This window comes from Camelina sativa, chromosome 5, assembly GCF_030686135.1.
Source record: "Camelina sativa cultivar CO46 ecotype springtype chromosome 5, ASM3068613v1".
NCBI lineage: Eukaryota > Viridiplantae > Streptophyta > Magnoliopsida > Brassicales > Brassicaceae > Camelina > Camelina sativa.
Window position 1 is genome coordinate 8483203 of NC_141884.1, and position 26529 is coordinate 8509731.

The 26529-nt window shown below is 33.6% G+C and overlaps 7 protein-coding genes across 14 annotated transcripts; 4 read left to right on the forward strand and 3 right to left on the reverse strand.

Moving 5' to 3' along the window:
• The first annotated feature begins 1131 nt into the window (after positions 1-1131).
• LOC104786230 (uncharacterized) lies at positions 1132-2532 on the forward strand. The gene is made up of 3 exons (XM_010511592.3): positions 1132-1351; positions 1466-1563; positions 1726-2532. The coding sequence occupies exons 1-3, from the start codon at positions 1268-1270 to the stop codon at positions 2345-2347; spliced, it is 804 nt and encodes a 267-aa protein (XP_010509894.1). The 5' UTR covers positions 1132-1267; the 3' UTR covers positions 2348-2532.
• Positions 2533-2580: 48 nt separating this feature from the next.
• LOC104786231 (uncharacterized) lies at positions 2581-5054 on the reverse strand. Its single transcript, XM_010511593.2, has 3 exons — positions 4272-5054; positions 3688-4129; positions 2581-3065 (listed from the first exon to the last, which is right to left on the reverse strand). The coding sequence occupies exons 2-3, from the start codon at positions 3930-3932 to the stop codon at positions 3008-3010; spliced, it is 303 nt and encodes a 100-aa protein (XP_010509895.1). The 5' UTR covers positions 3933-4129; positions 4272-5054; the 3' UTR covers positions 2581-3007.
• An 869-nt stretch (positions 5055-5923) lies between these two features.
• On the forward strand, positions 5924-8349 carry LOC104786232 (actin-related protein 2/3 complex subunit 2B-like). The gene is made up of 10 exons (XM_010511594.3): positions 5924-6150; positions 6415-6481; positions 6565-6772; positions 6849-7027; positions 7120-7197; positions 7288-7420; positions 7534-7625; positions 7716-7772; positions 7867-7912; positions 7998-8349. Exons 1-10 carry the CDS (start codon positions 6092-6094, stop codon positions 8213-8215), a joined length of 1137 nt encoding a protein of 378 aa, XP_010509896.1. The 5' UTR covers positions 5924-6091; the 3' UTR covers positions 8216-8349.
• Positions 8350-9298: 949 nt separating this feature from the next.
• Positions 9299-14286, forward strand: LOC104786234 (putative peroxygenase 3). 2 transcript variants are annotated; one of them, XM_010511595.3, is made up of 6 exons: positions 9299-9477; positions 9694-9843; positions 9980-10065; positions 10163-10257; positions 10343-10468; positions 10596-11092. In XM_010511595.3, exons 1-6 carry the CDS (start codon positions 9375-9377, stop codon positions 10753-10755), a joined length of 720 nt encoding a protein of 239 aa, XP_010509897.1. In that variant the 5' UTR covers positions 9299-9374; the 3' UTR covers positions 10756-11092. The 2 variants fall into 2 exon arrangements, with proteins under 2 accessions (XP_010509897.1, XP_087305762.1); XM_087449636.1 differs by lacking the exons at positions 9694-9843; positions 9980-10065; positions 10163-10257; positions 10343-10468; positions 10596-11092 and adding exons at positions 13490-13639; positions 13775-13860; positions 13948-14042; positions 14127-14286.
• Positions 14287-14750: 464 nt separating this feature from the next.
• On the forward strand, positions 14751-15954 carry LOC104786236 (large ribosomal subunit protein uL14x/uL14z/uL14y). Its single transcript, XM_010511597.3, has 4 exons — positions 14751-14930; positions 15190-15474; positions 15574-15615; positions 15706-15954. Exons 1-4 carry the CDS (start codon positions 14918-14920, stop codon positions 15786-15788), a joined length of 423 nt encoding a protein of 140 aa, XP_010509899.1. The 5' UTR covers positions 14751-14917; the 3' UTR covers positions 15789-15954.
• A 115-nt stretch (positions 15955-16069) lies between these two features.
• On the reverse strand, positions 16070-19740 carry LOC104786235 (uncharacterized). Of its 2 annotated transcripts, none has more exons than XM_087449630.1 (4): positions 19602-19740; positions 18999-19109; positions 16672-18385; positions 16070-16568 (listed from the first exon to the last, which is right to left on the reverse strand). In XM_087449630.1, the coding sequence occupies exons 1-4, from the start codon at positions 19622-19624 to the stop codon at positions 16392-16394; spliced, it is 2025 nt and encodes a 674-aa protein (XP_087305756.1). In that variant the 5' UTR covers positions 19625-19740; the 3' UTR covers positions 16070-16391. The 2 variants fall into 2 exon arrangements, with proteins under 2 accessions (XP_087305756.1, XP_087305757.1); XM_087449631.1 differs by having other exon boundaries at positions 19325-19632.
• Positions 19741-22027: 2287 nt separating this feature from the next.
• On the reverse strand, positions 22028-25636 carry LOC104786238 (uncharacterized). 6 transcript variants are annotated; one of them, XR_015556494.1, is made up of 5 exons: positions 25201-25594; positions 23186-23917; positions 22835-23094; positions 22624-22752; positions 22028-22523 (listed from the first exon to the last, which is right to left on the reverse strand). XR_015556494.1 is itself a non-coding variant. In XM_087449633.1 (5 exons), exons 1-5 carry the CDS (start codon positions 25243-25245, stop codon positions 22416-22418), a joined length of 1215 nt encoding a protein of 404 aa, XP_087305759.1. In that variant the 5' UTR covers positions 25246-25636; the 3' UTR covers positions 22028-22415. The 6 variants fall into 6 exon arrangements, 4 of the variants coding, with proteins under 4 accessions (XP_087305759.1, XP_087305758.1, XP_087305761.1 ...); XR_015556495.1 differs by having other exon boundaries at positions 24009-25592; XM_087449633.1 differs by having other exon boundaries at positions 22835-23035; positions 25201-25636.
• Positions 25637-26529: the final 893 nt, after the last annotated feature.

Consider the following 26529-nt stretch of genomic DNA (forward strand, 5'->3'; position numbering starts at 1 on the left):
AATGTGATTATTGATCAAGTAGAAACAAAGAAAGAAATAATAGTTGTTGACGCAGTTCTTCACAAAAGAGCCAGCTATTAAACAATGAGATATCAACGGTGATAGAGAATTCTTAGATTAATGTTATACACCATCATAAAGAAAAATTTAATCCCTATCTTATTCCTAAATTTTTGTCTCCTATACTAGTTCTTTAGTCATCCCTAAATCAATGGACATAAAAAGATTATTATTTTCATAATGAACCCAATGTCTACTTCCGACTCGAAATAATACTTTGATAAGTTGGTTTTATATGGGTATCTGTTTTCATGGATGTTTTCAACAAAACCCACAGCTCAAACATGGTTTTCCCAACTCTTTAACCTTCATCAAACTCAATAGGAGAAAATATGAGAAAAAATGGTAAACCAAATTCAACTTAACTCGTCAAAGTAATTTATCAATAAGAAATCTTAAAAAATAAATACGAGGCTTATCTATATATGATCATAATATTTTTTGGTATGGATTAGTACTTTGTTAACAGAAAAAAAAACAGTAAGATATTTTATAAAACAGTAAGTTATTGGTTAAATACGTCTGATTTGCATATTCCAAACATTTTATAAAATAGTAAGTTATTGGTTAAAAGCATATTATTACTTCGAATTTTGTTTATAATGGGCCTTGAGGCCCACAACATAAATCATTGAGTTTGGATTTTAAATTTTGAAAAACACTGTTTATTAATATTTTTAATTTATACTTACAGTTTTTTAATATATATTTACAATATTTAAAATAATTTAAAGACATTTCATTTTATTCTTTTACGACTAGTCACCTTTATTATTAAAAAAAGTTTGTATTTTTGTTATGGCTCTCTTATATTCATCTTGGATATATGCATAGAAAGTAACAAACAACGAGGAAAAAAAAAGTAACAAACAAGTAGTTTTAAATTTTTAATTTGGCACAATAAAAAAGATTAACTTGCCACAAACTGAAAAAATGTTTTATTTTTTCTTCAAAAAATAAAATAAAAGAGGAATTCAATAATTGTATTTGTCTCTTCTTCTTAAAAGAACCAACGAAATAAAAATAAAAATAAAATTACAGCATAAACTCCGTGAGCCCACCGTCAATTTCATCCGTTTGAAATCCCAACGTTCCTATTTCTATTTCAAAGACACCCACTCAACAGAGGCCAAAACTAAAGCATCTCTCTCTCTCTCTCTTCTTCTTCTTCTTCTTCCTCTCAAGATTCAAAAACCGAAACAACAAAATGGGATGTTTTATGGGTTGTTTCGGTCTCTCTTCCAACAAAAAACGCAGAAGCTCCATCAGGAAGATCCTTCCTCGAGATCAAGTAAGCTTCTTTTTTTTTTAATTTCCCCCAATAAGTAAAAGAACACTCTTTCTTTCTTAAAAGTTTAGGGTTTTTACATTACTCTGATTTATAACCCAGACTTTTTTCTTGCAGAGAATCTGTAGCTACGAGCCTCTACTACATTCTTCAGATCCGACAGATTTCAATACTTTTGTTGATAACCCTCAAAAGATCTCGAATTCGAACCTCAGGTCAGTGTTGTTCTTAAGGACTTTGGATTTACTTAAAAACTGGAACTTTTTTTTAACTTTTGATCTGAAGATCACCAATCTGATAACCGGTTATGAAAAGCCAAAATGAGACCCGGTTTTTAGCAGTTTTATAAATGGGATGTTTTATGTTTGATGTGTCAGGTGTGAAGTGGAGGAGGATGAGGAGGAGAAGAAGAAGGTGGCCAAGAAGACGAGGAAGAGAGTCAGATTTGATTTGAATGTACAAACCTATGAACCTATTGTATCACCAACATTTGAGAATGATTGCAGTGATAATGAAGAGGGATCCTCAGTTATCGATAAGAAACCAGAGGATCTAAGCAGTAGACCAGTGTATCCTTCAAACTATAGGTACCATAATTGCGTGACTAGTTTTGTAGATGAAGATGATGAAATGGGTTATGGAGAGAGTGATTTGGAGGATGAAGACTATTACACAGATGATGAAAACGACTATGAAGATGATGCTGATGATGAAGAAGAAGAGAAGGACCAGGACCAGGATGTCACTCCCCTTTTGAATCCTGTGGAGAATCTTGCTCAGTGGAAAGCAGTTAAAGCAAGGCCGGTGAAACTTAAACGAGAAATGAAAGAGAATGTTCAAGCGGATATGGATGATCATCATCAAGCAACCCCGCTACTGAAGGAGTTAATCGTCAATACTAGCCTTTCCAATTGGATAGCCTCACCGAAGAGACTTCATGGGAATGGTTCATCAAAGAGATCCCCAATTGTGGATATCACCAACATGGAGAACAGGTAAAAAGGTTTCACAGTGATTCAGAAGAAGAAACGAGAAAAAGTGTGTTTTGTTGTTTTGTCTTTTGTAGCATTTCTGATTCTTTTTGTGTGTATGGATGAAGGTTTGCATCAGTTTCCCCATTTCGGGTTTATTTTCACCACTTGTTGTTTCTGCAATCTTGAAAAAAGTTGTGACCTTTCAAAGTTTTTGCATCTGCTTATTATGGAGTCGGTGAGGATTACAACTACTAGAAGAAGAGGAAAAATAATATCAATTTGCTGCATATATGTACTTACAACTTAACAAGCGTGTATGTTGCAGAAAGGCATACATAGTTTACTATCAAAACCCTGTCAAATCAAACAGCACTCAAAGATCTTCGATTTGAAGATCAGCCTCTATTCAACAATAGAGCAGTAAATAATAATCTATATACTCACACTCCTGTCACTGAGATGAGACGATCTGATATATATAGCTTATGAGTCTACATCCCTTGTTTTTGTCTGGCTTCTTGTCAGAAGTCCTGAGCACAAAATCAGACAGTTACATGATTGTGATGTCACTCGCTTAAGTTGGTTCGTCTTTCCTCACAAAAATGATTTCTGAAAAGAGGTCAGATACAAGGACGAGCTCATTGTTAACTCCATGTTAAATGGTGGTTGATAGCGGATTTGAGGACTACATAATTGTGCAGATGCATGAATCTGATTCATCATCATCTGTATCGCTAACTTCGCTGCAAGCAAAAAAAATGGAGATAGACGTAAGATATATAGTTGTTTTCAATTACCAAGGGAACAAACAACAATGTAAGAGCGTAAGTTCTGAAACAGAAGACTCTATTGAAGCTATAATAGAGGGACTACCAATATGGAACATCAAAAAGATGTCAACAATAATCTGACTTCTACAATCTTTTCCAATGGTATTTGTTAATGCTCCTAGACCGGTCAAATGAAAAAGGTGTAGTATTCTTTGCCTAAATTCAGATCCCACAATCCCCAAAATGAAGTGAGAAACAGGCTTAAAGGTTTGTTTCCACTATCGGTACGTGCATTAAAATGTATCACAGATAGAGATGCACAAACGCTAAAGAAATTTGCTATCAGCTACATAACAAAGGCAAGCCTAACGGCTTCTCATAGGCTAATCAACAAAAATACTCAGCTAAACGAGTTCCAGGTCAGTGCTGACTGCTGACAAATCATGAGAAACGGCTTAAGAAGCTAAAATAATTTTTCTACTGAAACCATTCCTAAACAAAAAGGCCACCAGTCAAAGCATTTCTAAGGGTGGATCCTGCATTTGCAATATCATTAATAGAACAAGCCACAGAGATTATGTTTGTTAAAATTTACCTTGGTTCATAAACTAAAACCTCAGCAAGATTGTCTCCTTTGTTGTCATTCCACTGCACAGTCCTCTTAATCTTGTCAGTGCTTCTCGACATCATCCCTCCTTTCCTCGGAGCCAATAAACATTGTGACTCACTACTTTCTTCTTCTTCTTCCTCAGAAATCTGATCTTCAATCTCACTCTTATCTAGACTAACAACAATAGCCTTATTCTCACACCCATTAGCCTCTCCACGAACCGTATCCATAGCAAATCTTAATAAATACCACCAATCTATGGAAAACTAGACCCACAACAAGTTGTACCAATCTGGAGAAGATAAAAGAGAGATCTTTGTTTCCTAATTCATCTCATTCCATAAACCCTAACCATTGACCCTCAATTTCGCTCTCTGGATCCCACAATCAAATGAAGTGATTGATTCAAAAGGTTTTGAGTTTGATCCTGTTACACAAAAACAGAATGCAAATTATGAATCTTAAAAAACAAACCCTAACCACCACCAAATCCAAAGAAGTCAACGCTTTGGATTCGAGATCCGAAACTAAAAACATAAAACTCGAAATGAGAAAGCTTTTTAACTTACGTAGTTAAAATTTCAGAGTTTTTGTTTGACGAAACGGAAAAAAATCTCGAATTTTTCTTTCTCGGGGCAAAAAGATCGAAACTTTAGCACCAATCAACAAAGACCCATATCGAATTCAAAATCCAACAATCCAGGAAACCTCGAAATTCCCAGTTTTTTTTTTCTTCTTCTTCTTCCTGATCCGATAACGAGAAAAAAGAAGGAAGAGAAAGAAAAAAAAAAAAAAAAACAAAAAGGGAAAGTGAAGGATTGAAATCTGAGAGACGCGTTTCTCTCTCAGCTGAGTTGTGATTGGGTCTGCTCTGCTCTGACAAAACAAATTGATAAATACAAAACTTCGTTAAATAGTAATTAACGGTTTAGATTTTTTAACTTGAGATATTTGTAGATTGATTTGAGGATTAAGCTTTTTTTTTTTTTTTTGTTTGGCGCACGGTAGGTAATCTCGTTATGAGTTCATAATACACTTTGGTTGCCGTTGACTAAACATATTTTAATTAGCAAATTTGTTTATATATTTTAATTACTTGTTGGACTTTTTATGTGTTTTAATTTAATATGCTTTGAATTTTTCGTATATGTTGACAAATTCATAGTAATATACATCTATAGAAAGTATATTAAAAACAAATTGAATAGACGTCTTACTATATATCTTAGCATATGATTATTTATATGTGACTGACTTGATTTGATTATCTGTTTTTAAATTATATATATAAAAAAAAAGAGGTGGGGGTAAAGAGTTCAATGGGTTATCTTACAAGTTGTATTATCAAAATCAATTTCAGTATTGATGGTCATGAACTCATAAACAAAGATAGATTAGCGGACACATTTTACTAATATTTTTAAAAAATTATTGCATCAATCTAAGAAAGAAAGTAATCTACATTATATTGACCATTCTTTTACGCCTAAGTAAACCACACCGAGAATAAAGAAGGATGGTGGGAGTTAAATTACGTACAGGTGGGGAGATATATGTTGGTAAAGTCAAAAGCTTGGGGTTCATGTGAAACCGATGCTTAATGTTCATTGGATTAGCTTGGATTACATTTCAAGTATTGCTCTTTTAATGATAAGGTCCACATAAGAAGAAGAAAGAGGAAAACACTCGTTGAATTTTTTTTCTTTTCTTCTAACAGTAGAGTTTTTGACTTTGAGGTTGAAATACACATTATATTTCTATAAGTCAAGAAACAAAGATCAGTGAGAAAAATATATGACTCTAGTTACGGTATAAAGATTAACATGGTTTAATTATTTAAGAAGTAATCTAAGTTTCTGACAGAAAAAAAAAACTCAAGTTCAGTTTAGCTCTTTGTTAGATTCTGTTTTCCAATCCCGATAAATAAAATAAAAAGAACATCAGATTCTTTCTTTGTCACTATGCGACCGTGTGAATCGACGTCCATCAAATCCCACAGCTTTAATCCAACGGCTGACATACCGTTAAGACTCTTTATCAACGAGGCCAATGTGTTTATCAGGCAGCCTTATATTGGGCTGACACAGTGACACAGTACATCCACAATATATTGGATTTCAATGGCAGGTATAATAGCTACATGTTTTGCTTAGAAACAAGATAAAAATGATTGCAAATTAAAACTGACAATTTACTCAACCTCCAATAATTTCACCAACACACATACAAACAAAAGAAAAAAAATCCCCACTTAGTCTCTCCCACACACAGATATATATGAAATGAACACGTACCTATAAGTAATAAACTGATGACAAAAAAAAAAAAAAGTTACAATTTATAATTATTGTACCGCCAAGGTTCTTGCGAGCTGGTTCAACTTTCAAGAATGGCATATCTCGAAAGATCATCTCCAACGTTGAAAGAAACACTCCTCAAGATATATCGGTAAGCCACTCTCTCTCTTTAAATCTCCGGTCCAGTTTCATTTCCGTTTTAGCTTCATTCAAGATGATTTGATGATTTGATGTTACTTTGTGAAGTTTTAGTAAACATGGATTTTTATTTTAACTCAAAATCAATTGATAGTAAGTGGGATGATTTATAAATTGTAGTTTAGACTCATATCCACTTCTAGTGGTGAACATCATAACATAATTAAGATCCACTAAAAAGTAATATAATGTTTCATTGTCCTTGAATCCATGGCAGTGCTGAAAAACCTATCGAGGTCGATCAACATTTCCACGAGTTTGGTTCGATTCAATATCACATCAAGGTATATATTTTTGCGTCTCCCTATATTTTTCTTGCTTAGTTGACTATATCTACTGTAACAAATTATATGATTTGGGCATCCAGTACTCGGTTTCCGATCCAAATATTGTGCATGTATCGACCTCGACGTTGCTTGAGACACAAGGAGCAGTGACGTTGAAGGAGATTTCAAGTCACACTTATGAGGTGATTAAGAATATTGCAGTTGGTGTGATTGATATTGTTGATCCACCAAGGTTAGGGTTTCAATTGACCCTTGCGCTTCACCTTGACAATATACCACGTGGCAAAGGTAATTTAGCTTGTAATATTGTAATTTAAATTTTCTTAATTAAAAGTTTTCTTCATTTTTACTCTTTCAACTTCAGAAGCTATTAAAATCATAACAAGGATTTCTGAAATGCAAGCGTTAATATTAAGTAGCCAACTTAAAGAGATGCTGAGAAATTTGAATTTTCAAGATGATTCACGATCCATGAACAACGACAACAACAGGCCCATCAGGATTGTTTATCACCCAAGTGAACCTTTCTACGTCTTTAAACAGGTTTACATATATGATATATCCAACTAATTAATATGACCGTCGTCAAAATTTTCTCGAATAAAATTTTAACTATCTTGAATTGTTTTTTTCAGCCGGAGAAAATTACGGCGGTGTTTCCAATGAATTTTAAAGATAATTCGGATGTGGTCATTGCCACATCGTTCTTCCAGGTACAAATTACAATGGATGCATGCATATATATTTGTGATTCAAATACAATTTGGTTATGTTGAAAACATTAAATATTGGACGATGAAAAGGAATTAGTGGAAGTGGGAAGCCAAAAGGAAATGGTAAAGGCACCACAATGTAGTTGGTCACCAATACCTCCTCTCCAACTTAGAGGAGAACCAGTCCAAGACTTAACCACCAATTCTGGTTTTGTATCTTTTGGTACATAATTTGTTTCTCTTTTTTTTTATATTTATGTTTGAGTATTAAACTCATCTAACTTCTTTAATTAGTATTATATGCACGAAATTTCAACCAATTGTTATTATTGGCAGATATTACTTCACGGCACGTTGAAGCAAAGAGACTAGCCAAAACGGTTTGGAATTTGCTAAATTTCTACGCATACGTTAAATATCATATTAAGGTACATTTAGTGGTAAATTCTTGTCAGAAAAATATTCTATAATTTGTATTCTTGTAACTGAAAATTCTCAACCATTTATTGGTTAAATAGTGTTCGAGAGGATACATACAGAGAAGAATGAGAAAAAGAATGGACAGTTTAGTTAAGGTATATAATAATATTACACACACGAAATTACAACAATAATAGTCATTTCATCATATGATAACTTAATTTTGTAAATTTTACATTATGTACGCAGCTGCTAGATAACACAAGCCTAGAAGAAGAAGCTTATCATCAAAAGGGTATCCTTTTTTTTACAAACCATCTAATATTACGATTTTGTAACAATATGTTTAGTCTATATTTGTCATTCTCTCTAATTTGTAGAAACCCCAAGATGTAATTACGTGAAGGAGTTTGTGAAGGTACCAAAAGGCAAATTGATGATGAAACAGCGATGCAAGGAGATGACAAGGAGAGTGAAGATAAGTAAGTTCCGGATCAAGATCAATGGTTGTGCTCGATTTCGATTCAATCAACGGTGGATATCTCTCCCCAAATTCTCTTCGAAACCCTCAAATAAATCACACACAAAACTCGACTAAGTAATCTCTTAATCATACACGCTTCAAACTTGACTTTGGGGAGCAATGCATTGATGAAGTATAGTTTTCTGACGATAATATGTAGTAGATGTTAACTAAAAAGAATAATATCTTAAGCAACAGTTGGCATTGAATGCTGCATGTTATTACGTAACAGTTACAATTAATCAACAAATAATATTAAAGGCCAAAAAATGGTGATACAAAAATGTTTTGGCCCTTTTGGGGTGTATGTGACGGCAGTACGTTTTTGATATTTAACATCCTTTTGTTGAGTTATAATTTTATGAATTTTCGAAGAGAATCTTAGTTAATTATTTTGGTATGAAACATTATTTTGCCTATCATACCAAAAAAAAAAACTAGTTATTCCACACCTCACACGGAAGCACACATAAATCAGCAAATCGTTCCAGCAACGTGCATGGGGACCATAACTGGGTGACTGGGTCACTTTACCCGTCCTTTTTTCTCTTGCAAACAATAATTTCAATCCCATAAATTTCAGGCATGTCGGCACCCTTTGGTTCTAAGTTTCTAACTCCTAAAACACCATATTGATCATCAACAGGTTCAAATTTCGTGATTTGCTAATATATCAATACAGTGATTAACCGCGTATGGTTATATTAATTAATTGGGTAACTTCTAATCACTCAATTTTTTTTTCTTTTTGTGTAGGACGACGAGTAATGGATTTTGTACAAAGAAGCTGTAAAATATTTGCTTTGATGGAAGGCCAATTTATGTACTGTGCTCAATAGAATAAGATGAAGTCAATTCTCTCATAACAAGACTACGATTTTGTATAACAACATGTTGTTTCTCTTCCTGAACTATACGATGATATAGATAACACATCGAATAAGCACGTTGTTTTTCTTTTCCACCGATCTCCTCGTGATTTAAAACTGTATTAAGTTTTCAGCCAAAAGAAAATATCCACGTGGACGGACCATATTATATGCTCATATTGCTTGTCGTCTTTGTTTTCTCTTAACCACAACGTCATGACACGTGTCCTTTTACATATCGTCCTTCTTCACTTATAAAGAAAGGAACCCATACCAAAGTATCAATATTGCGTACGTCTTTTGCCTAAGAAGAAACTGAGAGCATCTTCAATTATTCACACTTGCGAGAGTAAGAAAAAGAGAGAATGAGAGGAGAGGCAGAGTCTTTGGCCACGACGGCGCCTTTAGCTCCGGTAACCAGTCAGCGAAAAGTACGGAACGATTTGGAGGAAACATTACCAAAACCTTGTAAGTGTGATTGCCAAAAAAAAACAAACAAAAATCACATCATACTAATAAGCCCATAAGTAATAAATATGACAATATCAATTTTTTCATACGTTATTGTGAGTTAATTAAAGAGCATTCTGACATTAATACTTTCAACTTTTTTTTTTAGATTATTAATAAATAAAGGTTAGTATGTTTTTGTTGTTGTTAATTATAACTGATAATGAAAAACAGATATGGCAAGAGCATTAGCAGCTCCAGATACAGAGCATCCGAATGGAACAGAAGGTCACGACAGCAAAGGAATGAGTGTTTTGCAACAACATGCTGCTTTCTTCGACGAAAACGGCGACGGAATCGTTTATCCTTGGGAGACTTATAAGAGTAAATTAATTAACCTTTTTTAATCTTCATAAAAGATGAAAATTGAAAAGTAGTCAAATGTTTTTATCATAAAATGTAACTCTTTCATTATAACAACAAGGTAATTATTTTAAAGAAAAAAGGAAAAATTTTGTAGGATTTCGTGACCTCGGTTTCAACCCAATCTCCTCTCTCTTTTGGGGCATACTCATACACCTAGCGTTTAGCTACGTTACACTTCCGGTATGGAAAACAAATTCTAAGACCCTTCCAATTTAATTTTATTTATCATTTCTATGATCTATATATATATTAAACGTTGTCAACTTTATATAATTAGAGTTGGTTGCCATCACCATTATTGCCTATTTATATCGACAACATACACAAAGCCAAACATGGGAGTGATTCAAGCACCTATGATACGGAAGGAAGGTAACATTCAAATATACAAAACTACTCGATAACTTCAAATGGGATTTTCGTTAAACTCATCAATCCATAAAATTGCTATTTGTAGGTATGTCCCGGTTAATCTCGAGAATATATTCAGCAAATATGCGCTAACGATTAAGGATAAGTTATCATTTAAAGAGGTTTGGAACGTAACCGAGGGAAATCGAATGGCAATGGATCCTTTTGGATGGTTAGTACCAAAAAAGGCTTTATTTGAAATCTTACTTGATGATACATGCATGTACGTACGGTAACTGGTATAAACCAAAACTAAATCGGCCGGTTTTTTTTGTTGTGTTGGTTGTGGCTGCATGCAGGCTTTCAAATAAAGTTGAATGGATACTACTCTATATTCTTGCAAAGGACGAGGAAGGTTTCATTTCTAAAGAAGCTGTGAGAGGTTGCTTTGATGGAAGTTTATTTGAATATTGTGCTAAAAAGAATAAAGAGAGTGCCAATTCTCGCAAACAAGACTAAGAATTTGTTAAGCTTTTTGAAGAGAAGCATTGTGTTATTTAGTTCGTCTTTTAACACAATTTATGGATTTGTATAATACGTTTGCAATCTATGTATCAAATTATAAATAAGAAATACGTTAGAAAAAAAATTAAGAATTTGTTAAGAAATGTTTATTGGCTCTGTATAAAAAATATTGTTACTTTAGATAAGTAGATGTAAATTAATTTTAGAATATGGTCGTGAAAATTTTGTTGAAATTAAGAATTTGTTTAGTATTTTGACTGAAACGCTTCATGGGCTATGATGGGCCTTTAGTTCAGGTTTGGGGTTTAAACCCTAATCCCTTCTTCTCCTTCATTTTGCATGAATCACTCCTATGTTTTGGCCTTTTGGGTGAATATGTGACGGCAGTACGTTTTTTTCTATTTAAAGTCCTTTTGTTGTGTTATAATTTTATGAATTTGTGAAGAGAATCTTAGTTAAATTATCTTGGTATGGAATACTGTATTATTTTGCCTATCACATACCAATTTTGTTTACTTATTCCAACTCACACGGCAGCACACATATATCAGCAAATCGTTCCAGCAACGTGCATGGGGAGGGGACCATATCTGGGTGACTTGGTCACTTTACCCGTGACTGGGTCACTTTACCCGTCCTTTTTTCTCTTGCAAACAATAATTTCAATCCCATAACTTTCAGGCATGTCGGCACCTTTGGTTCTAACTCCTAACACCATATTGATCAACAAGTTCAAATTTCGTGATTTGCTAATCACTGCAATATATCAATACGATACCGATTAACCGCTCAAGATTTTTGTGAAGCACGAGTAATGGTTTTTTTGTCCAAAGAAGCTGTAAACTATTTGCTTTGATGGAGCCCCATTCAAGTACAGTGTTCCATAGAATAAGATGAAGTTAATTCTCGCAGACAAGACTACGAATACGGTTTTATATATTTCTCTTCCTGAATTACGATGAAATAGATAACACATCGAATGTTTGACAAAAAAAAAAAAAGATAACACATCGAATAAGCACGTTGTTATTTTTCCACCGATCTCCTCGTGATTTAAAGCTGTACTATGTTTCAGCAAAATGAAAATATCCACGTGGATGGACCAGTTATATGATCATATTGCTTGTCGTCTTTGTTTTCTCTTAACCACAACGTCATGACACGTGTCATTTTTTTTTACATATAGTCCTTCTTTACTTATAAAGAACCCATACCATTGATACCAAAGTACGTACGTCTTTTGCTTAAGGGCATCGCTCTCCTCATTTTGAAGCGAGCAAATCCTCAAAATAAAGATTTGAAGGCTATTTGCTTCAACAATCAATCCTCAAAAAAATCCTTAAAAACTATTTAATTTGCAATATAGTCTTTAATATTTACAAAATTCACTAATAATGATAAAAACTCATAAATAAATATATAACATATATTTTATTTATTATACAATCCAAAATATTATTTATCTTATTATACAACACACAATATTACATAATAAAAGTTACATGATAATATAAATTACATATATAATAATAAAACACACATAAACATAAATTTTACAAAGTTACATATGAAATAGCAAATTAATCAAGCATTATTTCCATAATGCTCCCAGATGTGATCAATCAAAGCATTCCGAAGTGATAAATGAGCCTCTTTATTTTTTATTTGTATATTACGAGCTAAAAATTGTGGAAATCGGGTGTTTTCATTTACTGCCATTTCAACCATTACTTCTGGTGCTGATCTTTCATCTATGATCGGTGCATTGATATCACGTTCATCTTCAATTATCATGTTATGCATTATAATGCATGCTGTCATTATATCATGCAAGTCTTCTTTCTTTCAGTAACGTGATGATCCTACTATGATAGCAAACTTAGATTGTAGAACTCCAAAAGCACGTTCAACATCTTCTCGACATGATTCTTGTCTTGCTGCAAATAACTTTTTTTGGACCTTGGGGATCTCTTATTGTTTGAACAATAGTTGACCATTTTAGATAAATACCATCCGCTAAGTAGTAACCCATATTATACTCATTTCCCTGAATAATATAATTAGCAGGAGGAGCGGTACCTTGAGCAAGCTTTGAAAATAAGTTGGATGACTTCAAAACGTTTATGTCATTGTAACTTTGTTTTAATATTATATTTTCTTTTGTAAACTTTTTTTTTAATATTACAAATTATTTTTTGTTTATTAAATTTATTTTAGTATGCTTAAGTTTCTTAATTAAATTTTATACAATAAATTATGAAATACATAAATAAAGGGACTTAACTGAAAATAAAAAGTAGTTTTGAGGTTTTGAATAGTGAAACCTCAAATTTGAGGTTTCACTATTCAAAACCTCAAAATTTGAAGATTTGAAGATTTGTTGGATTGTCAAAAACTTCAAAATTTGAGGGGATGAGGGCTTGTTGGAGATGCCCTAAGAAGAAACTGAGAGCATCTTCAATTATTCACACTTAAGTCCTCAAGAGAGAGACAGAGAGTAAGAAAAAGAGAGAAACCTGCAGTAAGTAAAAAAAACAAACAAAAATCACACCATGAAACCTGCAGTAATAAAATCGTTTATAATATTAACTTGAGTAACATTTTTTTCCTAAATTATCGTGAGAAATGAGCATTTTCAAATTACGTACCTTTCAAAGTTTTAGTATAATAAACAAAGGTTAGTGCTTGTGTTTTGTTGTTGACTGTTATAACTCAATATGATAATCAGATATGGCAAGAGCGTTAGCAGCTCCAGATACAGATCATCCGAATGGAACAGAAGGTCGCGATAGCAAAGGAATGAGTGTTTTGCAACAACATGCTGCTTTCTTCGACCAAAACGGCGACGGTATCGTCTATCCTTGGGAGACTTTTAGGGGTACATTCATTAACCTTTTATATATATCTTTTTATCTTCAGAGAAGATAAAAAATCAAGTGTTTAATCATAGAATCATTCTATTAGAATGTAACTCTTTCATTATATTAAAATAATTACAAAAAACAACTTGTAGGATTTCGTGACCTCGGTTTCAATCCAGTCTCCTCTCTATTTTGGTGCATATTCATAAACTTAGCGTTTAGCTACGTTACACTTCCGGTATGGAAAACAAAATTCTAAGACCCTTCCAATTTAATTTTAATTAATAACTATTATTTTTTAATTAATATAATTTTATGTAACTAGAGTTGGTTGCCATCACCGTTATTGCCTGTTTATATCGACAACATACACAAAGCCAAACATGGGAGTGATTCAAGCACCTATGACACCGAAGGAAGGTAACATTCAAACATATATAAAAGATACTAGATAACTTCAAATGTAATATTTATGAAACTCAATCCGTAAAATTGTGATTGTAGGTATGTCCCGGCCAATCTTGAGAATATATTTAGCAAATACGCCCGCACGGTCAAGGATAAGTTGTCATTTAAAGAGGTTTGGAACCTAACCGAGGGAAATCGAATGGCAATCTTACTTGATGATACATGCATGTACGTACGGTAACTGGTATAAACCAAAACTAAATATATCGGCCGGTTTTTGTTGTGTTAGTTGTGGCTGCATGCAGGCTTTCAAATAAAGTTGAATGGATACTGCTCTATATTCTTGCAAAGGACGAGGAAGGTTTCATTTCTAAAGAAGCTGTGAGAGGTTGCTTTGATGGAAGCTTCTTTGAATATTGTGCTAAAAAGAATAAAGAGAGAGCCAATTCTCGCAAACAAGACTAAGAATTTGTTAAGCTTTTTGAAGAGAAGCATTGTGTTATTTAGCTTCGTCTCGTTGTTACTCAATTTATGGATTTGTATAATGTGTTCGTAATCTATGTATCAAAGCTATAAATAAGAAAATATGGTTTAAAAAAAATAATAGTTAAGGATTTGTTTAGTAATGTTTACCTTGTTTTGGCTCTGTAAATAAAAGCATTGTTATTTTGAATATGTAAGTTAATTTTAGAATATGGTCGTGAGAAATTTGCTGAAATTAAGAATTTGTTTAGTAATGTTTTGATTGAAAAGCTTCATGGGCTATTATGGGCCTTAAAAGGCCTCTAGTTCAGGTTTGGGGTTTAAACCCTAATCCCTTCTTCTCTTTCATTTTTGCTTCTTCGATCAGACACCAGAAACCCTAGAGAGCTCTCGAGCCGTCGAAAATGTCGAAGCGAGGTTTGTCTTTTCAATTCCAAGCCTTCCTCTTTCGTATTTGTTACATTTCTGTAATTTCAGTTTTGAAATGTTCGAAAGTTTGAACCTTTTATCTCGATTTCTTCTCAATTGAAATCTACACAGATCTGATCTATTCATCTACACAGCTCATGTACAACATATGACATCAAAAGTATTGATTTTTGATAATTTGAAAACAAAACTAGTAAATGATTTAGAGGTTTTTGCTGCTAATGGTGGTTGTTTTGATTTTGATTAGGACGTGGAGGAACGTCTGGTAACAAATTCAGGATGTCACTTGGTCTGCCAGTTGCAGCCACAGTGAACTGTGCAGACAACACTGGTGCTAAGAACCTTTACATCATTTCGGTTAAAGGTATCAAAGGTCGTCTCAATAGGTTACCTTCTGCTTGTGTTGGTGACATGGTTATGGCCACTGTCAAGAAAGGTAAGCCAGACCTCAGGAAAAAGGTTCTTCCTGCTGTCATTGTTAGGCAACGTAAGCCATGGCGCCGAAAGGACGGTGTTTTCATGTACTTTGAAGGTAACTTTTGCAGTCACTGTCTCTTGTGTTGAATTCAAACATGAGTTTATTATGGTCATAAGATTGATACTGATTTCGATTCTTTGGATGGTGTGGTAGATAATGCGGGAGTGATTGTGAACCCTAAGGGAGAAATGAAAGGTATTAGTTTGTTTGTTTTTTTTTGATCAGTGCATTGTCAAAACACATTTTGTCATTACATTGTTTTCTGAAACATGTTTTGTATATTAGGTTCTGCGATTACTGGACCCATTGGGAAAGAGTGTGCTGATCTCTGGCCAAGGATTGCTAGTGCTGCTAACGCCATTGTTTGAAGATTGTATCATCAACGAAACTGTCATTGCTGGTTATGTATCTGTCTTCAACGAAACTCGAAGTAGTTGATGTTTTTTTGGGTGTTTTAAGTAGAGACGAGAATCTTTTGTGAGCTTCAGACATATTTAAATCCTGGTTTCTAAGAGATTTTGCTTAGTTTTTCCAGTTTTCTTAGTTTTACTAAAAATGAAATCATATATGATCTGTTTTGACAAATTAGGTCATGATTAAAAATGGGTTTAAAAGCTTTTAAGTTCAAGGTAATGTGCAGAATAAACTCTATACAAAACCAGAATATCATAATCCTCAAAACCATAAGTCAGAATTTACAATTCACACAACCCTTTTAAAATCAATACCAAAGCCCACATATGATTCCAGTAAAGAAGAGAGACACTGATTTTACTTTCTATAAAAAAATAGGTTTAAACAGAAAGCCAAAAAATTAACACAAAAAAAAATAATAATTAAATAACTACTAATTTTGTAGATATCATCAACTCAAGAACTCTCACTAAAACTATGAAGGCTGAGTTTTGCCTATCTCACTTTGTGCAATCCTTTCTTTTTGCTAGTTAAGGTGCAATCCTTTCTTTTGCTAGTTAAGCTTCTGTACACTTCTTTGACGACCATGGCCGGAGTCTCTGGCTTTGGCTATGAGTGTATGCTAAAGCAATGGAAAAAGATTGCAAAACAGATATCTTGGCTTGAGATTGAACGAAGTAGAGACCGTCTCGAACATTCATGATCCTTAATTCAGGACTTCCCTCCATCAATCCCTGATACAAATAACACAATAAACATGACCAAGATTGAGTTTCCCTCTTGTTAATCTATGATGTATGGTTGAGAAAATGGTATATGGATCTTGAATGTTACTACCTCTGCGAAGAGCTCAAAAAGATTGCACTGGCCTTCATTTTGGTCTTTTCGTGTTTGGCCTTTAAGGACACTTAAGGGGCAACCCAAATCCCATCCAGAGCAATCACAGTATCCACCGGATTTCCATCTCTGAATCAAGCTCGACGGACCACCGTTTCTATGTCTCGGCCCTCCGTGAATCCCTGAAGGAATCACAACATCTATGCTTGTCGAACGCTTAGAACTTTTAGAAGCATCCTTGGTTCGAGCTAAGGGTGTTTTCTTGAGAAACTTCATCCCCCAGCCTCCAACTTTTTCGACTACTTCTTCTTCTTCTTCTTCTTCTGCTTCCACGGGAAACTGTTCTCTCACAACAACAGCTGAGGTTTCAAGATTTGGTGGAAGGTCGTTATCTAGCAAACTTACAGGTTCAAGATCGTGGTCTGGTTCTTGAAATGGCTCCCAAGAACAAAAATCCGGTACGGAGCTTGTTCTACTGAATCTAGAGATGCTTCTTTGCCTTGAAGTGCGAGTAGTGTTTTTGATCGCATCAACTACTTTCTTAGGCAATCCTCTGCTTTTCCTAATATCATTGTGGCACGGTAACTGCGGATTCCCACCACTGCTGAATAGAACAAACTGTCTCTCTACAGTTTTTTCATTTGTGGACGAGACAGAAATCAAAGTAGATACCTTTAGTTTACCAACCAAATGTTTCTGTTCAGATCCGCGGCCTTTCTTCAAATGGATCAAATACGAATAGTCTAGCGAACTACGGTCGAACCCCGACCCAACACTACTAGTGCTTAAGCTAGCTACATAGATCTCTTTCTGATCATCCAATGAGAAAACAAAATGAGGCGTCTTGTTGTCTTTCATAGTGAACTGAAGTGCTCCTTGAGAAACTGTTGAAGACGGAGACCAACAGGAAGAAGACTGCTCAGAAGAAGATGAACTCATTGAGTTTGTGCTGGACAAAGAGACCCTCTTTTTGGGCATGTAACCAGATTGATAAATCTGAAACTGCGAATCTTGTTCCTCTATCTTCCTCACAACATCAAATGAAACCAACTTGTTTTCACCATTATCGTCTTGACTTGTCCTGCTACTCATATCATCACCCTCTAATGCTTCGACATCGTGTAACAAAGGCTTAGTAACCATATGTGTAACCCTCCTGCAACCTATGATTGCACGGCTAATCACTGGACTGCCTGAATCATCTACCAACGGAAGATCAAACACAAGACGAGCAGCATTTTCTTTAGGGATCACAGGTGAATCGAAGTGACTTGAAGGAAAACTCATCTTTGGTCCTACAAGATTCAAAGAAAGGCTGCAACTGGCTGACTTAAACGCACTGATGTGAATCAACTCGAGGCACCGTCGGAGATACTTCTCGTCCAATGACACCAGATGCCTTGGGATCTTGTAATCGAAAAAACTAGTGGCACGAGTAAACGAACCTTTGGGACCGTTTTTAACAATCTGTAACCACTTCCCACTGTTTGAAACTACACTACATTGCTGCCTTTTCTGACTCAACAAGGTTCCTGACTTCAATAAACCATTTTCACCAGGCGGATTCTCATCAATGCTCAGTGAATCTTCAAGCTCAGAATCATCCTTCTGAGAATCAGGACCAACACTCCCCATTGTTCTTAAAACAGAAACCGAGAAAACCTTAATTCCCCATTCTATAATACGAAGAACACGCAAGAACACTTCCAAATATCTGAAAGACAAACATGAACAAGAGTAGATGAGAGAATATAACACAATATTAGCAACAAGATTTTAGCTTAACATAGCAACTCTGGTGGACACAAGACATATGTTTGGTACTACTATTGAAACTATGCAGGATACCAAAATGTGGTATGAATCTGCACTGTTTCAAAACAAAAAGCCGAATTTGAGACTCTTAATGCAACAAAGCTAAATTTGCTGAAAAGTCAGAGGGTTTTGTTTTCTTTTAAATTATACCTAATCTCTTACCTAAAAGCAACAAAAAGCTAAAAAAAAAAAAAAACGAAGAACCCTACACATATTGATAATCAAATAAAAGCTTGAATTTTTAGATGTGCCCCATTAAATTGAAACAGAGGAAAAAAGCTAAAACTTTGATTGGAGTTTGAAAGATACACTCGAGGATTAAGCCACCTAACTCAAGTAAACAGAGTAAATCTTACTCAGGATTGGACCTAGAAACTAAAAATTCTCTCTGTATCACTTCCTCTACCAAAGCCAATTCTGGATTGTGTCCATGGAGTGTTAAACAATACAAAAACACCACGAACAGATTCTAAAATTAAAATAAAAATCAAATCTTTAAATCTTATACTCACTTGATTAGAAGAAGAAGGACTGATTGGATCGAAGAGTAATCTCCAATGGGTACCAAAAGAAACTTCAAGCAATCTCCTCCGCCAATTCTGGATAATTGCGATCTTCTGTATCTACTTAAGAGGAAACAGAGAAACAAAAAAAAAAAAGCAAAATTCTTATAAGCAATTATGAGTTGTGGGGAGGAATAAGAAGAAAGTGGGAAAAGCTTTGGAAGCAAGAGTTTTTTTTTTTTTTTTCTGGGTTTCAAGAGAGAGAGGAGAGAGAGATGGGAGTGGTGGTGGTGGTATCGCAAAGGCACGTTAATGTCTGACTAGTAAGTAAGTACCAAATGGAGACGAAGAGAAAAAAGAAAGTCTTTTATGTGTGTGTGGTGACTTGACTATGGCCAGGGCTTACGGACCCACTTCTTGGTGTTGTGTGTTTCTTTTTTTTTTCCTCTTGCGTCCAAAGCTCGAGAGATTAGGGTTTTTGTTTAAAGTTGTGGGGGATTAAGGGTGAGTGAGCTGGTGGGCACGATCGAGAGAGAGAGTGAATCAAAAGGAGGATGGTGATGGCTACTTGGTTGGGCGATAAAGCAGGGGGAGAGGGAGTATAGAACTTACTGTTTCAGAGATAGTGCCCACATTTTCTTCTATTCACTTTTCACTATATTCTTCTTCCTTTTTCTCTATTATAGTTTTCTTTTTTTCATCAAAAAATAAAAATTTGATAGTAACTTTGTTTGAATTTCCTCAAATTATTGATTTTTTGGTAATATTTATCATATGGATAATATAGTGGATCAAAACAAATTATTCGTTCATACGATTAGGTTAGGTTTTGATTTTGACGTTTTATATGTAGTGTGGAGATACACATTTTTTAAAAGAAAAAATTGCTAAGAAATTTACTAACAACATTAATGTTGAATATCAAAAATTGAGATTTTTTTACAATTAGTCCACGGTTTATTTACCAAAACCTGATCGAGTTAACCTTAACTCGATCATTCGTATATTGTTCTTTACAAAAAAGTGAAAAACCATTTTAGCTTTCTATTTATTTTGTATAGTTATATTTTCTTTCCTATATAGTTATATTTTAATTATTAGGCATATTTTCTTTCCTATATAGTTATATTTTAATTATTAGTTATATTTTCTTTCCTATATAGTTATATATTAATTTTGAGTTATATTTTCATTCCTATTTTAGGTATAGTTATTAAAAGATAGAAATTTAGTTGCACATTAAAATATGAAATTTATTAAAAGTCAAGCATAGTGTTTATTAATTTCAACAAAGTTCCTAAATTCTCTAGTTAGTTTTGTAATTTGAGTATTGTTAAATTTTAAGAAATAAGTACTAAACAGGTAAGAACCAAACATCATTGAGAAAATAAGAGGTTTCTGTGAATTGTATGTTTGCGTGATAAAAACGATAGTCGTTAAAAAATTTAGTTTTTGAGTGACTTATTAGAAAATGGTCGACTTCCGATATAGGTATACAATAGTGGAAAACTTCTTAAATTATCATATTTTTTTGGAAAATTATAAACAAACCCTACGATACATATTTTGCCTTTTTTATAAAATGATTAAACAATTGGAAATTTGGAGGCTTTAGAACATATATTGATATTTTTATGTACGAATAGTGAGAATCTAATGGACCAACCAACAAAATTACAAAACTAGTTTGTCTCATTCCAGACCGTGAGCTTGCTGCACATGATTGACTCAACCATTTTGTTGCTTCTTCACTTGCATTTTGCGTATTTTATTTAAATTTCAAAAATTCAAATACGTGAAATCCTTATATATAATAATGTAGTCAAGTTTAGTTCCACTACATATATGTGTATTATTCCTCTTGAAGATCGTAAATGTCAGTTCAATTATTCATCTAGAAGATTAGTGTATATGTTAATAACTACATGAATTTAATTATTCGTGTTAATTCAGTCGACCTACCGACTACCGTATTATAAAACTGATGCTTCTTGTACAAACTAGAATTCTCCTCCACCAAATCCGGTCTTTTTTTGCACTAGCCGTGTTAATCTGTTAAAAAAAAAAGAATGTGAAGCATCAAACAGATATAGTTTATGTTTTTTCATGCATGTGATTTAGTCTTATTTCTTGGATTTATATAGTTCGTAAGTTTGTCTGGTCTTAAATCATACTTATTGACATTATTATTTGTTTGTAACACACGTGTAGATGTCCTGGAAAATAAGTTAGAAGATAAATTGGAAGTTGATAGGATTGTGTCGTGACCAAGCATGTGTAAGTCTATTTTCTATAGATCAAGATCGGATGTTAATTATCAAAAGACTAATTATTGGCGTCGTGAATTTTATAATTAAGGAACCAAAACAGTAGTGAAATCACTTTGTTTTCACACACAGATAAATACATATTTATGGCCGTAATTTTAGAAAACTGTATTTATCGTGTTTACAAGTCAAATGGCATAGTTTCAACTCTTCAATATATGGTGGCCTTTCATAGAATAAAATTCACAGATTTCATAGATTTTGATAGTGGCCTGTCAAAGAGGTCAATGTCATAATTCACCTCTAAAGTCAAAATCACTATATTTTTAATCTTTGCCTTTTAGACGTTTGGTTCGAAATTATTGACTTAGTCGCCATCTATATTTTAACAGTCTTCGGTTAAAACTTATTTAGAAGTCTATTTTAGCATATGGGTTTCCCTTTTCAGAAACCGAAAAAAAAAAAAAAAAACTCAACCATTGGAAAACTATGGTATGATGGTCATTTATGCGCATGTATCGAGTCGTCGTCAATCGTTTGAGCTTTTACACCTATTCTTAAATGGTGTAGCTACAAAGGAGGCCTTAATTAAATAATTAATCTTTAACACTATTGTTGGTCCAGTTCAACATATCGTGGAAAACAAAGCCCAATAACTGCATCCTTTACTTTTTAAATATGACAATCAAACACGCCTAAGTATCGTGTTTATACAATCAAGAATGAGTAGTTTAGGTCTAAATATGTACGTAGAATGTGAAAGGAGCAAGAGAATAACTCAACTGATAATATATAGTGTTCACAGGTGATCAAAATACAACCCAACTATCAAAATACAAGACATCACATATCATCATATTATATATGTAACATATTGTATCTACAAAATTTTGGAAAATTCTATGTTACATTATTAAAACCTTACTCTCGCTACTGTTTTATTTAACCAAACCTTGCCTAAAACCCATTTATTCATTATCTTTATTTTATTTTGCTTAGATTGTTTTATTTTTTTTATTTGACAGAAGATATAGGGGCATGACAAAACTAAATAGACAAGTTATAACTCTATAGAAATACGACTTTTATAACTATATAAGACTATAAGATTCATGTTCATGTTTATAAACATGAATCTTTGTGGCGTGGCTCTTGGAGCTCAAATCCAAGATTGAATTGGGTAGTTGAACTTGAAGGAGTTGGCTCCACTAATGTGTGCAAAAATGTCTGAAGAATCTACAAATTGTCCCTCATCCTTCACTCCCATCTGTAAACCAAAATCTGTATAGTTAGACTTAATTACAACCGACACTCCATTTCGACATAAATTCATATAAATCGAGTTCAAATAACCCGGGGTTACTTACATCGTCTTCATCTTCATTATCATGATGGCTTGAAGAAGCTTGTCTACTTGGTTCACCAAACTCATCATTCTTTGCAAATCTTCCTCTAACCCTTGGTCTACTATCTGCCAATGTTTTCCTACACGCATACTAGAACAAAAAAAAAAAAAAAAATCATTGGAAAACAACATAACCAACGGTTTAGTCCGGTTTGGTTTGATAAAAATCGAACCTTAATTTTCTTGTTAAAATTCCTTTCGTTCCTCTTCTTCATATACCTACGAATCTTCTCTTTCTTTTGCTCAGGGGAGAGTTTTCCAACTTTGCTCAACGTTGGATCTTCTAAACCGTTGATATCAACCGGTCCTAATGCTGAATTAGTTTGAGGTGCCGTCAAGTGGCTCTGGCTCTCGACGCCACCAACACCAAGTGCCTTCTTTAACAAAAGTAAACTGGTTAGCATAACATCAAAATACCAAACCGGTCATGTGCCTTCATAACCAAACCAGAAATCTTATTAGCTCCTTGAAGATAAACCAAACGTAAACCGGATAATATTTGTACAACAAAGAAAACTCAATACCTGGAGATCTTCTGGACTAAAGATACGTTTGATGGAATCAGGACAGAATAAACCACCATTATCAGCTTGAAAGTCCATGAATGGATCATGTGGCTTACTGATTTCGGATCCCACATGATTATTCCCGGGAAGTAAACCAAGATTACTTTCAGCAGATAATAAACCGGTGCTCATATAGGCCGGTAAACCGGAGGTACGGAAGAAAGAGTAAGAAGGGTTCAAGCCATGATTGTAACTTGGGACTGAAGAAAGACAATCTTCTTCGAAAACCCCTGGAGGAGGAGCTAGAGAAGAAACCGCCGGTAGAGACAGAGGGTCTCCAGAGAATGAAATGTTAGGAGGCTGGTGTGTAACTTGGAGTCCTGAAGAGAAATCAAACTGGTCTTGGCTCGTTGCCGTAAGGAGCTGATCGATGACTGGATATTGCAGTGAAGATGATGAGAAATCGATTGAAGCCGTTATGTCGTTTTCGAAATCTTCTTGTGAGTCAAAGATTATGGACAGATCCGTGTTGTTGTTGTCATCTTCTTCGTCTTGAAGTTCTGTGTTCTTGTTGTTGTTGTTACTGTTCTCAGTTGTTGTGGTTGTGTTAGTGTTTGAATGGAAGCTTCCGGATTTCTCAAGAATGTTTGAAGTAGAGGTGACTTCAGAGGTTTGATTGAAGGTTTCTTGAAAGAGTTGTGGATCGCAGAAATCGAAGATCTGAGCACTAAGAGGGCTCGTGATATCATCCTGATGATATATAGAACAAAGAAACGTTAATTAGATCTAAAGATTATTATATCGAGCAGAGAAAGTAGTAAATGATCAAGAAAGACATTACTTTAAAGCCAAGCATCAAAAGAAGAGAACAGAGGTAAAATTTGCTTGAGTCACAAGAAAAAGTAACGGGTGAGATCATTAAGTAGTTACAGGTTGGTTTTTAAGGCAGATTTATAAAAAAGCTCAAGTAATTAAATCTGTTTTTCTCGTGGCTTAATTATCTAGAAAGAATCTATAAGATGTTTTTATTCTGTTTTTAGACATCAAAACACTCCAAGATTTTCGTGTCATAAATCAAATCCAATGGTTTTTTTTTTTCTCTTTGGTTTCTAATTTCTGTTTAGGACAGCATAAATGTTGGAAAAGAGAGATTAAATGCATCTGTTCTTTCATGTGACATGTTAACAAGAAGTTGGAATAGCTAAAAAAGAAAAAGTAAAGAAGAGTGGTTTCTATAAAAGGAAAGTTTTCTGATTCTGGTATTTCTTTTTCGTATTGACAAGAAAAATTGAAATTGCCTGGTATGAACCAACATCAAGATTTTTATCCCACAAAGAAAAAGTAAAGGGCACTTCATTAAATATCAGAACATGTAAGAAAACCTTAATCATGATCATCATCATATAACACATCACAATGCTCCTAGTGAAAATTCACATAATGTGTCTTTCTATTTGCATCAAACAATACAAAATATTCCAAGGTGACCAGAGTTTTACGTTTGATGAAAATAAATCTATACTTAGATACGATAGAAATAGTGAAATGATTACTGTTGCTTTGTAGAACATTTTTCAAAGCATGTGACGATTTTCTATTGGCTTATAAAGTACCAATCGTAACCGAAGAATGAGAACTATATATAATAATGATAATGTTCAAAAACTGGATTCGAAAGATAAATTGAAGTGTGTAGAGAATCACACCAAAGATTAAGAAAAGCTAAAAGGGAATGAAGCAATTTAAAAAGAGATCAAATGGAATATAAGGAGAAGAAAATGACGTTTCACAAAAAAAAAAATAATAATAATAATAATAATATAGTTCTCATAGGATTGTCCAAGCAAAGACCAAATAAAAGAAAAAGAAAATAATATAATTACTCAATTTATAAGATTAAACTCGAGTTTTATATGATCTCTGCATGTAAAAAATTCAATGTTTGAAAACAAATTTAAAGACAAAAAAACATCTACGCAACGCAACACATGCATGCGCATATAAATAAAAACAAGAATGAGAAGAGAAATTACGATGGAAAGCTGATCGTGAGACAAGATCATCACGTCTTGCAACATGTTTAGGTTAATTCTTTTGTATATCTTCAATGTTTAAATATGCGAAGATTTTCTGGGAAAATTAAAAGAAAAATTTCCCAGAAAAAAATCGAAATTATAGCAAGAAAATTAAAGAACGAGGAGGCTTCACGGATATCGCTTTGTGGAACAATGTTGGAATGACTGATGATATATGAACAAGAAACTGATCCATCGAAGATTATCAAAATATTCGAAAAAAAAAAAAACAAAGAGATGATTGAATTAAAACAGAACAATATGGTTCTTCTGTTTAAGACAGAGAAGAAATGAAAATTTCTTAATTACAGTTTTCTGGAGAACAAAAAAAAGAAAAGAAAGAAGAGGTTATGGGAGTTTCACGTAACCATCATACATATATATACTTTTGCTTAATGTGTATGTATACATTTGTATATATATATACATGTTTGTCTGACTGTATCAGTGTATGTAAAAATATTATTTTCAATGTAATAAATTAAGTCGTTACTATATGCCACCATGGCACTTGAAATGTTACATACGATGACCACTTCTAGTGACGTGGCACTACCACGTAGATAAATTTGCTGATGTGGACAATTGCTTTCACATTAGGAGTGACCGGTCAATGAGTTTGACCCAGTTCTTGTTGCGTGGATTTTGACGTGTTTGACTGAATTTTTTTTCTTAATTAAGCCCCTATATTCGTGGAATTAGTTTTCTATTTTTTTTTCCTTTTAGATATATACTATTTTTTTTTATCTTGTATTTTCGTTTGCTAATTTTATTGACTTCTCTCGTGATTTTTGCGCAAAGGAGTGGAAAAGATTTCGACCAGGTCAGTCAAATATCGGAAAATATGAGTGGAAATTAAATAAATATAGTAAAAGATAAATTGTCTTTGGACAATAATAAGCATATTTGCCGTAAGAGAAAAAATATTAAGAAAAATCAGATAAAATTCGAAAACAATGTTTAACCAACTTCGAACTTTGATTCGTTTTCATGTGAAAATGAATTCATCTACGAAAAATTCTGTGATTGTGACATTTTTTGAGCATATAGGGGTCAATGCTTGGTACTGGTACCTTTAAGATATAAGTCATTCCCTCTAATCCTTTGAGACTTCACTTTCTTATACTTTTGTTATTCTAGTAACCATAAGGTCCATAACAGAATAAAAATATGAGAAGATATATATATATATATATATATATATATCTAAAGGCTATAATCCTCGATCTTATTACCATTACCAATATGAATCGTGTTATCCATCAAAACTATACATTACGTACGAGT